Source organism: Haplochromis burtoni, unplaced genomic scaffold (assembly GCF_018398535.1).
Source record: "Haplochromis burtoni strain Fernald_Lab_line unplaced genomic scaffold, NCSU_Asbu1 Contig_290, whole genome shotgun sequence".
Classification (NCBI taxonomy): Eukaryota; Metazoa; Chordata; class Actinopteri; order Cichliformes; family Cichlidae; genus Haplochromis; species Haplochromis burtoni.
In genome coordinates this window covers 646,463-660,212 of record NW_024582651.1, presented here as the reverse complement: position 1 = coordinate 660,212, position 13,750 = coordinate 646,463, and the positions used below count along the sequence as shown (strand labels likewise).

At 40.3% G+C, this 13,750-nt stretch overlaps 1 protein-coding gene across 5 annotated transcripts in view; it reads right to left on the bottom strand.

The window, feature by feature from the left end:
• The window catches only part of baiap2a (BAR/IMD domain containing adaptor protein 2a), a 50,894-nt gene that overhangs the window by 19,467 nt on the left and 17,677 nt on the right, over positions 1–13,750 (bottom strand). For all 5 annotated transcript variants that reach the window (XM_005940335.3, XM_005940333.3, XM_005940334.3 and 2 more), the window contains exons 3-5: positions 13,071–13,157; positions 2,173–2,234; positions 218–289 (exon numbers count right to left, since the gene is read on the bottom strand). In XM_005940335.3, the coding sequence (XP_005940397.1) occupies positions 218–289; positions 2,173–2,234; positions 13,071–13,157 (221 nt within the window). The remainder of the gene's footprint in view (positions 1–217; positions 290–2,172; positions 2,235–13,070; positions 13,158–13,750) is intronic.

The window sequence follows — 13,750 nt, the reverse complement described above, 5'->3', positions numbered from 1 at the left end:
ACACACACACACACACACACACACACACACACACACACACACACACACACACACACACACAGCTTTACCTCCATCTCTGTAATCATTTAAGGTCAAATCAAGCCGTAACTAATTCGATGCCACATTACATGAACTGTTAAAATAAGCTCACATATGGAGTGCACTTATGAAGTGGCGCTCTCCTCTGGATTTGGAAGCACAACGTACAAATACTCACAGTCAAATAACGAGCATCCAGGTCCACCTTCTTCTCGAGCTCGGACAGGAGCTCATTGTGGAAGGATTTCAGCTGGAGAAAAAACGCACAAGTTAACATGACAGGTCTTGTGTGTTAAGTGAGATAACATACAGAAACAATATTGTCCTGTGATGTCAATTTAACTTAATGTAAAAAAAAATGGGAATTTAGGTAAAGCTCTGCTAATATCCCATATATGTATTTGTCTAAACCACAACAATGTTTCCAAAAAATTTGGAATGCTATATGAAATATTCATAAACCAAAAGGCAATGGCTATCAAATCATTTAAACCTTTAAAAATTCATGTAGCACTCAAAACAAAAGAAAAAGGACAGAAGCAGCAAAAGACTGAAAATGTTATATAATGAATGGAAAGGGAAAAAAAGAATCTAATCTTAGACAGGAAAAATGTTTGGCTATAACAAGAGCCTCTGGGAGAATGTTTGAAAAGTGAAGATGTGGAGGGATTTACTACTTTGAATGAGAATGTGGGCAAAGAGTTTAACAAGTCTTAAGTCTAAAACTGCAACAAATTTGGGATTTTATCATGCATAATGCCGTGTATTAGTGGTAGACTAAACCCAGGTGCTCCTCTCTTAAATCAAATTCAAGATGGTACCCCACAGATAGTCGCACATATACACTATAATGCCAAAAGTATTTGCTCGTCTGTCTTCACATACGTATGAACTTGAGAGACCTTCTTAATCCATAAGGTTTAATATGACATTGGCCAACCTTTTGCAGCTCTAGCACCTTTAACTCTTCTGGGAAGGCTTTCCACAAGGTTTAGAAATGTGTTGATGGGAATTTATGACCATTCTTTCAGAAGCAAGGTCAGATACCGATGTTAGACAAGAAGGCCTGGGTCGCAGTCTCAACTCTGATCGTGTTGAGGTCAGGGCTCTGAGCAGGCCAGTCAAGTTCACACCAAACTGGCTCATCCATGTCTTTAGACTTTGCTTAGTACAATGGTGCACATTCATGTTGGAACATGAAGGGACTGTCCCCAAATTGTTCCCAACAAGTTGGAAACGTATAATTGTCTAAAATTTCTTGGTATGTTGAAGCATTAAGAGTTTCCTCCACTGATACTAAGGGGCTGTGCCCAACTCCGAAAAACAGCAACCCCCCACTCCATAATCCCACCTCATTGCATTTGGTGATGTAAGGCTTGGATGCAGCTGCTCGGCCATGGAAACTTTGTGGCTGAGTTGCTGTTGCTTCCAATCGCTTCTCCTTTGTTATAAAACTACTAACAGTTGATTGTGGAATATTTATTGGAAGGAAATTACTCAACTGGACTCGTTGTCCTATCACGATACCATGCTGGAATTTACTGAGCTCCTGAGAGTGACCCATTCTTTCAGAAATAAATGTAGAAGCAGTCTGTATGCCTTAATTTTACACCACCGTGGCCATGAAAGTGATTGGAACACCTGAATTTATTTAAATGTGTGAGTGAAAACTTTTGGCAATATAGCATACATTGGGAGAGATGCAGAATTAAGAAACCCTGTCCAAAATAAATGACTAAAGGGCAGCAATGAGGGCAATGACATTTTTCTATTATTTTTCTGTATTAGATGCACAGCAGTAACTTCTGGATAATGCAGCAAAGAAGAAAATTACCCAGAACGCCATACTGCGCAATTAACTCACTCGACTTTCCCAACCACCTCCTGTGTTAGCAATGTGGATGATATAGCCTCAGCAGGCCTATTCATTCAATACCAGTTTATGTTCATTTAACATCACTTATCCCATACTGTCAATAGCTCCGGGCAAAATTTGTGTCATTACTGGGCAAATTGTTTTGGGAGCAGAGCCACACCACCAAACTAATACTGATCTACCGTTAAAAGATTTAAATTGTATCCATGTAGTGTTGAGCTGCACAGTTAGAAACCTTTTGAGCTCAGAATACAAACCATCTCCTCTAGCTGCACTTGGATCTGTCTGTGGACCTCTGCCATCTGGAACAGCACATCCCCTACACAGAGAGAAACAGGGAGACAGAGAAGAAACACATGAACAGTGCTCTACAACATGAGCAGAAAACAGAGAGAACGGGGAACCACAAGAAAAACAAAACAAAAAAAAAACTTTGAAACAAGAAAGAGATTAAACGAGGAATGCAACAGAGAAGAAACAGAGAGACCCCGTCTTGCAACGCCCATGCAGTAGCAATACAAGACGCACAAACATACAGGACAAGTGACTTGCAACTGGGACGATGAAGAATGTTATGAAAGTTTGTTTTTTGGCCCAAGATAGCAGAAAACCGAGGCAGGGAAGCAACATCAAGTGATGGGGAAAAATGAAAAGAGAATGAAGTGAAAAACAAAATCTGGGGGAAGCAAAAGGCTCAAATTAAATCTAGTTGTTCAAGGGTAAAAATACTGATGTCTTGTGGAGATCAAACATAGTGCCTTTCTTTCTTTGATTACTAGGCAGTGTAATTTATAGTGCAACAACAACAAAAAAAGAAACACCTAAAAGAAAGGTTAAACTCTCCACAGAATAAACAAGTAAAGTTAAACAGCCAAAACGTAGAGATAAGGTAGGGTCATGCAGCTACTGAGGTTTTAATGTTTATATACCTACAGACTGCCTCTTCTGACTGTGCAGTGCATTGTCAAGAAAAGGAATACAAAGAGCAACATTGAGCAAAGGACAAACATACAAACATACAGAGACAGGCCTGGTGTAAAGACAGTGTGAGATATACATGTACAGAAATATGAGACACATATTTTCCAAAGCCCCTTTAGATCTATCAGACATGCTACATGCTCTATATTTAATGACAAGAGATTGAGAACTTCAGTAAGTGGCTACAGCACTGAGATATGAGTTTAGTTTTGGTTTCATTTATAAAATAAACAAAAGTTTTGTCATAGCATTACGTATTGAAACCTTCAATTAAAGGTTCCAAGAAATTAAAAGCATGGCTGGAAAAAAGTTAAAGATGAAAGTCTGGGTAAAAAAACAATTCTCTATTACTCTGTCTCTGCAGACATTAATGTTGCGACCATTTTATAAAAGCATCAAATAAGGACAAAGCACTTTATTTCCTCTCCTGTTGCAGCCTCTTTTTGAAAACTGACCTAGGAGAGCACATCTCAACCCACCTCAAAATGCTCCATAAGTAAAACTCGCTACTCGAGCTGAAGTGGTTTCAGAACAAACTTTTATTCTGCACCAAAGGGCTTTGGAGTGGTCTCCTTCGCAACAAACAGCAAGCGCGGTGCAAACCGGTGACACTGAAGTGACCACGACAGAGCTGACTTTGACAGTTCAAAGAAAAACACAAATCCAAAGTTTATACAGAGCTGTGAAACTTGAGCTTGGTGTTTACACCGTGGGGGGAAGGAAACTGCAATATGCACTCAGCATTCTGCAAGAAAATTGTTAACAGTAGCATAACGTGCAGTGAATGAAACGCTTTTCTAGCACAGCTACTTTTAACCCCATCCAGCATCTAGAGGCAGCATATAGATGCATATTAAATTGCACAAAACACTGCATACTGTAGTTTATTAAGATATTTATTGCTGCATTTGCCAGCAATTCTGACTTATAGTACAGTACAGTAAAGTGACAGAATTAAAATTCCACTTTTACAATTTTGCTGACCTGCTTATCACCAGAAAACCTGTGTGCGCAGCAAAAAAACTGACATCTTATCAAGATTTTTTTTCCTCCTTCATCACTTGCTAAATTTACTGCAATCAATGACACTACAACGCCTGACGAGCTCATCACCGAATGCCCTAGACAGCAACGCCTTTTGCTCATGTTGCAACCTGCCTGCTGATCTTGCGCCTCACAGGGGTTGAGAAGGAGGCCAAAGCATCCTGTCAGTTCCCAGCAGGCCTGCTAAGCAGCTTACAGATACTCATCCCTGATCACAGCCCTTCAGGCTTAGAAACTGTCATTCTGTTGGTGGCTTCAAGTAGCTAGATCAATTAACTAATGAGTATCCATCACCCTGCTGCTGACAAAAGTACACTCGCACATCATGTACAGTGGCTGTAAACAGGCAAAACAGGGTATTTGGAAGATGCCAGAAAGGCACAAAAACACATTTTCAAAAAGATATCATCCTGTCATCTGTAGTTTCATTACTGCAGTACGTACAACGTCAAAGCATATTTTACAAGTGAGAGAGAGAAAGAAAACACACACTTTGGGGATACAAATTGTTACCATGGCAACTTCAACATCACATAAAAACAGCAACAGCAACGTGGGCATCTTTCAATAGCAGTTAACATCAGAGCATTGCATCTAAAATTAATAAAGAAGCAAAAATGAGAAAAATCGGAATGTGTTTTGTTTTGCAACGCTATTGGTTTCTATGGAAAGCATGTGTCATGCACGACAGCTAGTGACACTTGGTGTTTAGAGCAACCAGCCTGATAAGGATATCCGCATACTATCAAGGACTGACATGACAGGTTGCTCACCATAAACTCAGATACAGATACACACCTACGTATGGGATATGCAGAAAAACACCGGTAAATAAACTTTCATGGACTTGTCATTCTAGTATCAATATTTCCCAGCGCACTTGAACCTCGCCTGTGTCCCTGGCTGACAAAAACAATAGTTTCTTTGTTGTGAGGTGATCTGGTTTATCTGCACCTGCAGCTCTGCAACAAGCAGCCACACGCCTGCTAGCTTAACCCACTGAGTCAGAGAAGGAAGCATGCCTGCAAGACTCCAGTGCATGCATATGAACAGACTGTCCCCTGAAGTATGACATCAGCTTGTGTAGATGTATTGACTGCTTGTGTAACAGCAGCCATGATACACCCACACAGGTGGAGATAGAGAAAAAAAAGTGAATAACAGAATGTGGGCTATGGTGAAGAAAAAATATATATATAAAAACTGGAAGTTTGCAACACGAGAGACAGAGATGGAGAGAATGGAGGTGGATGGAGAGACACTGAATCACTGGTGAAGGTCAAACCAGATTCACTAAGGGTTGTCATGGAAGCAGGATAATGCGAGGGTCGTTGCCATGGAAGAAGCTACAAGATGAGGAGCAATGCTGGCAAAATGTTGTGTTACAAAACACAGCTGAAAGATCTCCATCCTTACAATCAACCATCATTGCATCCGCATATAAAATCTCCCGGGGAGGAGAGTGGTGTGCGGCTTGCCTGGGGAGTCTGAGTAAACTACAATGTGTGTGTGTGTGTGTGCACAGTTTCTGTGACTAAGCAGGGATGTAAACGCTAGCCTACCTGGCAAGCCAAGCCACAAGGGAAACAACTACACTGTAAGTAGGCAAGTATAATGGGACAGCAGTATAATGTGTGAGACACAGATAATAGCTGAGACTCTGGATGGCCCAGGGTGTATGCTGCACATGTGTAGTACACTGTGGAAGCACAGCTTCTGAGGCCAGCTTGTATTTAAAGTTCATCCATCTCCTTCTCTCGTAAAGACGCAGACACACACCCGTGTACACGTAGGTTCTGTAAACTCAACGATAAACTCCGTTTGAACTCGTTTCCCACTTTGCTCATTCATGTAGCCTCTCACAGGAGGAGAAAAAAATACTGATGCATGTTTGACATCTGGCTTAAATTAGAAGCTTAGCAGTCACAGCTGTTCAACCTACTAGCCTGATATAAGTTTGCCCAGCAATGGTGTCATGCATGTAGGCCATAATAAAGGCTTAACAGGGAAATATGTAATGGCTGAAGGGAAGTGAGGCAAAGTTTAAAAATGTATATCATAATCTTGACTTTAATTCTGAGGTAGAGGTAGACAGCACATTCAAATGATCAGGCATCATTAAACCAAAACCTTTATTTTTTTTGGCTGCTGACCTAATAATTTAAAACCAAAAATATGCATATTTTCAGTTTCACAATGGCCTTTTTTGAATATTTAATGCTACCGCAGGGGCAGTAGAGACTGAAAATTTTGCATCTTTTGAATAATAATGATTTTTCTTTTAAGAAAAACAACTAACACTAAAATTATTTTAAGTAGTGGACTATGATCTCACTAAGTCATGCATGTAAAGCTAGGGGTTTACATGCATGACTCAATACATTTATGACAACGTAAACTTGTGTGGGGTGCCAATATAGTTCACTGGGTTGAAAAGTCACCCATATGCTAAAGGATCACTGCAGGAGACCATTTCCTGTCTGTCATTCTCCCCATACATCTAAACTGTTATATGTGTTTTGCGGGGTCTCCTCTGGGAGTATAAGAGCTGCATGTACTTTAGTAAACTAGTGGAAACCTGCATAAAGCTGAACAAAGTCTGGCACCATGACTGATACTTTGATTGCTGCTGCACAACCCCTCTTGTGCAATAGCAACATCGAATACTGTTTATCTGCCGTAGATATCTTTTTAGACCTCACACTTCTTTTGTCCTCCACTTGTCCAGTTGGAGCTTTTTAAGCTTGAATGACTTATAGGTCAAAGTTAAGTGGCTTAACAAATGAAACCTCCCTCCAAAAATGATCAGAGGATTGGACTGAAAGTGAATAAAAAAGCAGCTAAAATCCACAGAAAAACTTTGAGACTTTCAGAAAGCATGGAGAACTACAGTATTGCTTAAGAACACTCCAAAAGTTACAAGAAAGTCTGACTCATTGAAACCAAAATATAAAGAAATACACAGTACTGTGTTTGTGATGTGGAATTCTTTTGTCTCACTGTCCTGACACAAAGACGTCTAAGAATCAAAAGTATCAACTTCAGAGTGAAAAAAAAAAAAGTTCAACACAATCTAGGGTAAGTTAGGCAAAGAGACACCAGGAGGTAGGACAGGGAAAAGTGAAGAGACCTGGAAAATCCCTGAAGAACACAGCTGTCATGTCACACAACAATGTAACAAAACAAAAAGAGCATTCAAAATAAAAGAGTAATAGCCTTTATCTCACATTACATTTGAATCCCTAATACAGCATAGTTTTATCAAATGCTATAAGGCTATAAGAAAAACAAAACAAAAAAAGAGCACAGTCATGTTGAAATAAGAAAAAGAAAAAAAAAAAAAAGAGTGGTTGCTTTGAAAATCTAACTAAGCTCTTTAACCATGAGTGTGTGTGTGTGTGCGCACGCACTACTTGACCCTGAAAGAAAGCTCTATGTAAACCAGGGCATCTAAACACAACAGAGTACACTAATGCACCACTGAGAGGAAACAACAGCAGACTCACTGGGGCTTCTAAAGTGCATTGATCTGTTTTGTATAGGCTACACCCTAAGAGTTGCTGCTAGTGGATTATTTCCAAGGTACAAGCCCAGACCTACAAATACACACACTCTTTTGGATCATGGCATAGAAATAGTAGACAAGGTTTTAAATGATGACATAAAAATCTGATTTGCATAAATAGATGTTGGATGTGGACATACTGGTTTGATCACACTTTCACACTGGCATGGCACTAACTGCTGGTTTTCATTGGTGGCAGTCTAACCAGCAGAATTTAAATGTGCTGTAGCAGTCATTTTGGCAGTGGAGCACTCTGCAGCAGAGAAGAAGCTGCTCCTGGATCTGCAGCCAGTTGAAGGCAGAGCTGTTTCTGTAAAAGATACATTTTTAAAAAATGTATACAGCACCTGTATGTTTCCCACTTCGAGCAGAGACTAGGGTTAGCAGCTTGCGAATATTGGAAAGCACAACAACCCAACAGCATTAGGTCACTATGCTGGTGACATTTAAGATTAGAATTACTTCATCTTAGCATCCAATTGGGCTAAGCTATATGATATGCTGAATATTAAAAGGCTCAAGGTGGCTCTATCAGCTTTTACCTCTTTACTCACTTAGGAATATCTACCCTCAACAAAATGTGCACCATCTCTTTAAGAGGGCACTAAGGTACACTTTCCATGGACTATCTGTATTTGGTAGAATAAATAGGTAGATTTGCAGATGGCTGAGCCTACATTTGAGCACAACAAACATATTGATTGCTGTAACTAATCGTTCAGATGAGACTATCAAGAACCACCAAGTTGCCTAGCAACATAGTGTGTATACGTGTGAGTATATGTGCTAATATGCATTTTTGTGGACAGCTGCTGTGTAGTTTATATTGATTATACATCTCTGCATTGTCTACCTTAGTGACCTTTTATTAAAGTGACAGATCTACACAACCTCGATTTTGCGTAGGATTACTTTAACAGTAACCTTTACACTGAGCCTTGAGTAAAATTGTCCAGTACTATGCCGTTCCCTGCCATGAACAAATGAAGGGCATTGTGAATGTGTGTAGATGGAGACTGTAGGGGCCACTAGCTTCCCAGCATGCAATGCGTATCTCAGAAATAGAGCAGGATAAGGCAGAGACCCCTGGGATGGTGGCACAGAGCTAAGAAAAGAGCTCCTCTGCTCTCATTTAAACAGGGACAGGTGCTGGAGGAGGAGAGAGGTAGGCCACACTAAAGACAGACAGAGAGAGCAAGAGAGACAGACAGACCGTTAAAGAGACATGCATGTATAAAGTATGTGTATTCAAATACAGCATGTCAAAGTTAACTCCTCATGTCCCAGTATTTACTCTCAGCAACAACCATGTCATTTACTGTAGTCTTTTAGACAGCATACAATTACAGGCAGATATTTAATGCCTGTGTCCCAGGTCCATTAACCTAAAAAAGACAGTTATGCTACATCAGTTTGCAGCCTCATTTTCCCAGAGTGTACCACTTTTTTCTACAATAATTACTGGGAGGAATATGAGTTTTTGTGTGCGAGTGTGTGCTTTTAATATTTGCCTCCCTTTTTTTTTCCTAATGCATGTTATTTCCCGAAAGACATGTCTTTGTGCTGAATCATGCAAGATGTTATTAAAATTTAGCTATTAGCAAGGCTAGAGAAGCTGATAAGAGGGGATGAAATATATTTGATTTCCTCTGGCTGGGGAGTCTAAAGTGTATGCATTTCACATTCTTGCCCGGGTTGTTGAAAACAGAAGAATAAATCAAATGGCCAAAGGGGAGTTTGTTTTATTGTTAGCCAGAGACAGGGTAAATGAAAGTCACAGCAAATATAAAAACAATATGATATCTACGAAATTTCTGTGCTTGCACAGGTTTTTAGAAAAAGCTCTCACTGAAATGCTAACATTTAGGACAGCATAATGGAACACACCCAGCCAAGCACAGGCAAGTTTTAAAGAAGAACAGACTGACCATACTGAGTCTGAAAGAGGCCAAAACCTTCCAGCATACCTTCAGTGAAAAGTCAGTCATGCAGATCCATGATACTCAAGTGCACAAACTAATGTGCTGACTTTCACTGGTTAGAGGGAAACCACCAAGTATACATCTTGAAAGCTACTGGCATGGACAGCCACAATAAATCAGTGTTTTCAATTGTGCATCAGGAGATAGAGCAGGTCATCTACTAATCAGAAGGTTGATGGTTAAGTCTCTGACTGCTCTCGTCTGTGTGTCAAAGGCCAAGATACTGAACCTGAGTTGCTCCTGATGCGTTCAGCAGAGTAAGAATGCATGTAAATGCTAGACGTAAAGCACTTAGGCATAGAGAAAAGTGCATGTTCGAATGTGTGTGTGAACTGGTGAATGGGTTGTTGTGCAATGTGCTTTGAGCACTCGAGTAGAAAAGCACTAGTCTATTTGCAATACACATAGCCCATGTTATGCAGCAAGAAAATGCAGACAAGACAACCGATTCAATCTACCATGATTCAGGCAATATTTCAGACATGCAAAGTTATGTGTAGACTCTTAATTCTATTTAGGTCATAGTCATTTGAACTCTGAAATCAACTGAGTAGAGCAAGAATAGCCAACACACCAGACTGTGAAGCAAGACTTTTTCTGGAAAAATAGGGAAACTTAACTGACTGGCAGAAATCTAACCAACCAGCCTTGAGAAATTTAAAAGAGTGCTTGTTACAGTGACGAATCAAAATGCTTGAAATTTCCGGAGGAGTTTAAACCTGTAAACTGCCTTAGCTACAGGCGTAGTCGTAAATAACATGCCTCTAGCTTCAAATGGATATAAACACAATGAAGAAGGGCTGGTTGGTTGGTACTGTTGTAAATACCTCCAGCCCCACAAACACCACATTTCCCTAAAAGGGTTGGAGAGCCCCACAAGCCTCACTGAGGTTATAATTGCTCACTCCCTCCAGACCTACATGAAGAGAGAGAGATAAAGTAAGAGTAGGATGGCAGACACAGCGAACGAAAGAAAAGAAAAAGAAATGAGGGAGGGAGAGCAGGTGTGTGTGTGTGTTAGTGTGCATGTTCATGCATGTGTGTGGGTGGCAAAGTGACAGGCGATGATTAGCCCAACCAGAGGAGGATATGTGGGAGGGAGTATGTGGGAGTAGTGGGGCTGGTGAGAGAGAGACTCTAGGCAGAGATCTACACAAGTGGATTAAAAGAGCTCTCATACTATATAAACACATAGAAATGGCACATGGTTTATGTACAAACACACAAAACGATGTAAAGTATAAAAGGCATGAATGCACATGGAGTACAGCGCACACCAGGGTGGATTCCTGTGGGAACACGCTTTGTTGTCAAGGTGTTGTAAAGAATCAAGCTAGGCTACACTGTGTGTTGATTTGATAATGAAAACAGGCAACAGAGGCAATCATTTTCACAAAGTAATTTCATCCCTCACTGTGCAAATGTGTGTGAGGGGGTCAAAGATGACAGGAAAAAATAAAAAGCCAGGAGAGAGGAAGGAGATGGTTAGCATCTGCAGACTCTTAGGTGTGTAGGCGGGACCGTTTGCGCCCATCTCTAACTGAGCTTTTAACAGGCTTTAAAGAGGTGCAACAAGAGCTCAAACTCATACGTGCATGTGTGAACATGCGCAAACAAAAAGAAAACGGGGGGAAAAAGATGCAGATTACCTTTAAAGGACATTGAGCCAGTCAGCTCAAACACAGCTAGTCCACAGAACAAATCAATCAGTTTTAATGGATTCTAGCTTGCTAAGGTAGAATCCATTAAAGCACTCACATCCGCTGCATTTCTTACAAGCCTGATTTTACACTTTTGTCTGCTTCTATACTTCCATACTGGAAGCAGAAATTTTGTGTGCTCTCAATTTTAGCACACAGAGGCTGTGGTTTATATGGGTAATTGAGATGCTCCCGGTCTGTGGATATTTTAGTGTTCTACCACCAGCCAAACAGGAAACCCACGGCTCTGGGGCCTAACCCTGTACATACAGTTGAACTTCAGGTCATTATATTGGACGTGACCTCAGGGTGGGGACTCTAAAATGTTGCAAGCAACCGGTTGGAAAACAAAACACTAATTCTTCCTGTGGAAAACACAGAAGCACATAGAGAACCGCTGGGTGTAACGCACACATGATATAAGAAACAGACAACAAACAACAGAATGCATTATATTTAATTACATCACAATCTTTTTTTTTTTCTCCAAACTTAATGAGTGAGAATCTCAGTTTTTGCTGTGTCTAGATGGGCAGACAAGAATGGGCAGATATTAAGACAGAAAGGTTTAGTCGTTTAAATATCAAGTTCTTTTCCAAATCCTCCTTGAGGCATAGGTTTTCAGTTGTCTCATACACACGGAAATATCCTACACACAATGGTCTATGTACAATTTCCAAATTTGGCAGCTTTATTTCCGTTATGAATAGGATTTAAATCAAATCCCAGCACACACAGAAACTTCAAGCACATTCAATAATGTGTATTTTTAAGAATAAGGTAGAATTCAGTGCTGTTACAGTCCAAGTGGTTGGTGGTGCAAGAGGAGATTAGACCAGCTGTCAGTTAGACTACATATATATTCTTCTGTCTTTGTGACAACTTCAACCGAGGTTGTCTGGTCACAAAGAGCCAGCTACTGTAAGCAAGGCCGGGTTCAGCATGGAAGTACTGCTGTGAACTTTGGAATCAATAGAAATCCACACAAACGCTGTGAGATATAGAGATAGAGAGAGCGAGAGGATCGCTTGCTGAATAAAACATCCTGAAAGCACTTTCATGTCAGTCCCTGTTGGCTGGGCTGGAGGAAACCCAAACTGTATCTCAGCTCCACAGCAACAAAGGCCCCATCAAATCAACAGCTACTTCTGCGCAGATCAAGCAGCCGAGTGCACAATCAGTGCAAAAGGGAATCTCTTCAAACATGAGCTGATTTCCCCTGGGCTGGGGACAGCAAACACACGCACAGACGCACACGCACACACACACAGAAAATCACTGATCACCTAGGAAACTACTCACTACGAGAGCACCAGGTGTTGCTTTTCCAATTGACCTCTATGTTTGCAACCAGAATGCTCACATCCAGACACACCTAATTGACATGACATAAGCACTTAATCTAAAGAGCAACACGTCCAGTATACGCATACATTTTTCCACAAAATGAAAGCATGCCATGCAGGAAATGTATCAAACTGGCACTCTCCTACCAAAAATCTAAAAAGACTTTATACTTTTCAGCTTGGTTGAAAGCATCTAACTATGTATGCTGTTGAAAATGACAATGTTCAGCCCGAGCCTCACTGTGCTGCTGATGATACTGCACTCATCATTGTTTTGTTTTTCCTTCCTAGAACATTTCCCTATGAAAAGGAAGCCCGTGTAGTGAAGAAGTCAAAAGACTAATTAAAAAGCACCTTCTCTATCAACCCACATGTTTTCTTCTTAAATGCTACTCAACTGTCACATTATTTTATACACAGAAAGATAATGCGGCTTCTCTATAAGGCCAATGTAACCAGAAAAAAGGAAGGAAAAAATATAACCCTCCAATAAGATGGAAAGAAAGAAGGTAGGGTCATCATATATACATCACTTACCCAAGTCTTTGGATCCTTGACTCTCACTGGCCAATTCACCCATTCTGACCAGAGCATCAAAGTAGCCTTTGGCAGCAAATGTCACATCTAGAAGAAAATAGGAGTGAGTACAAAAAGAAATAAAGGGGTTATTAGTTTAAAGGTTACAGAACAGTCCACTTTCCATTCTGAAAAAAACCTCACAATGCACAGTTTAGCTTTGTGTGAATACAGGTGACAGCTTTCTATACAGTGATCTCTAGTTTCTCTTAGAAGTATTTCAAACAATAAATCTCTTTTTTTTCCTTTTATGTTCTGTTTCTAGTTTCATATGAAAAATAATAAATGTTGCACCTTTGAGTCAGAATAAAGTATGTGAACATTTTTTGGGTCACTTCAGATAAATTCATTTTGCTATGAAACCACTCACTCAATATTTTATAACACCTGGAAACACTTCCTTTGTCCATGTTTTAACAGCATTTCCATGTCAATTTTTTGTGCCATAGCCTGCAGAAGCCTTTTTTAAAACAAGTTTGCAAGTGTGCTTTATTTTCTCCCCTATATATCAGCGGTCCCCAACCCCCGGGCCTCGGACCAGTATCGGTCCGTGAGTCGTTTGGTACCGGGCCGCGAGAGTTGAGGCTCAGGTGTGAAATGTATGGTTTTCAGGGTTTTTAAATTGGTTTTCAGTGTTATTT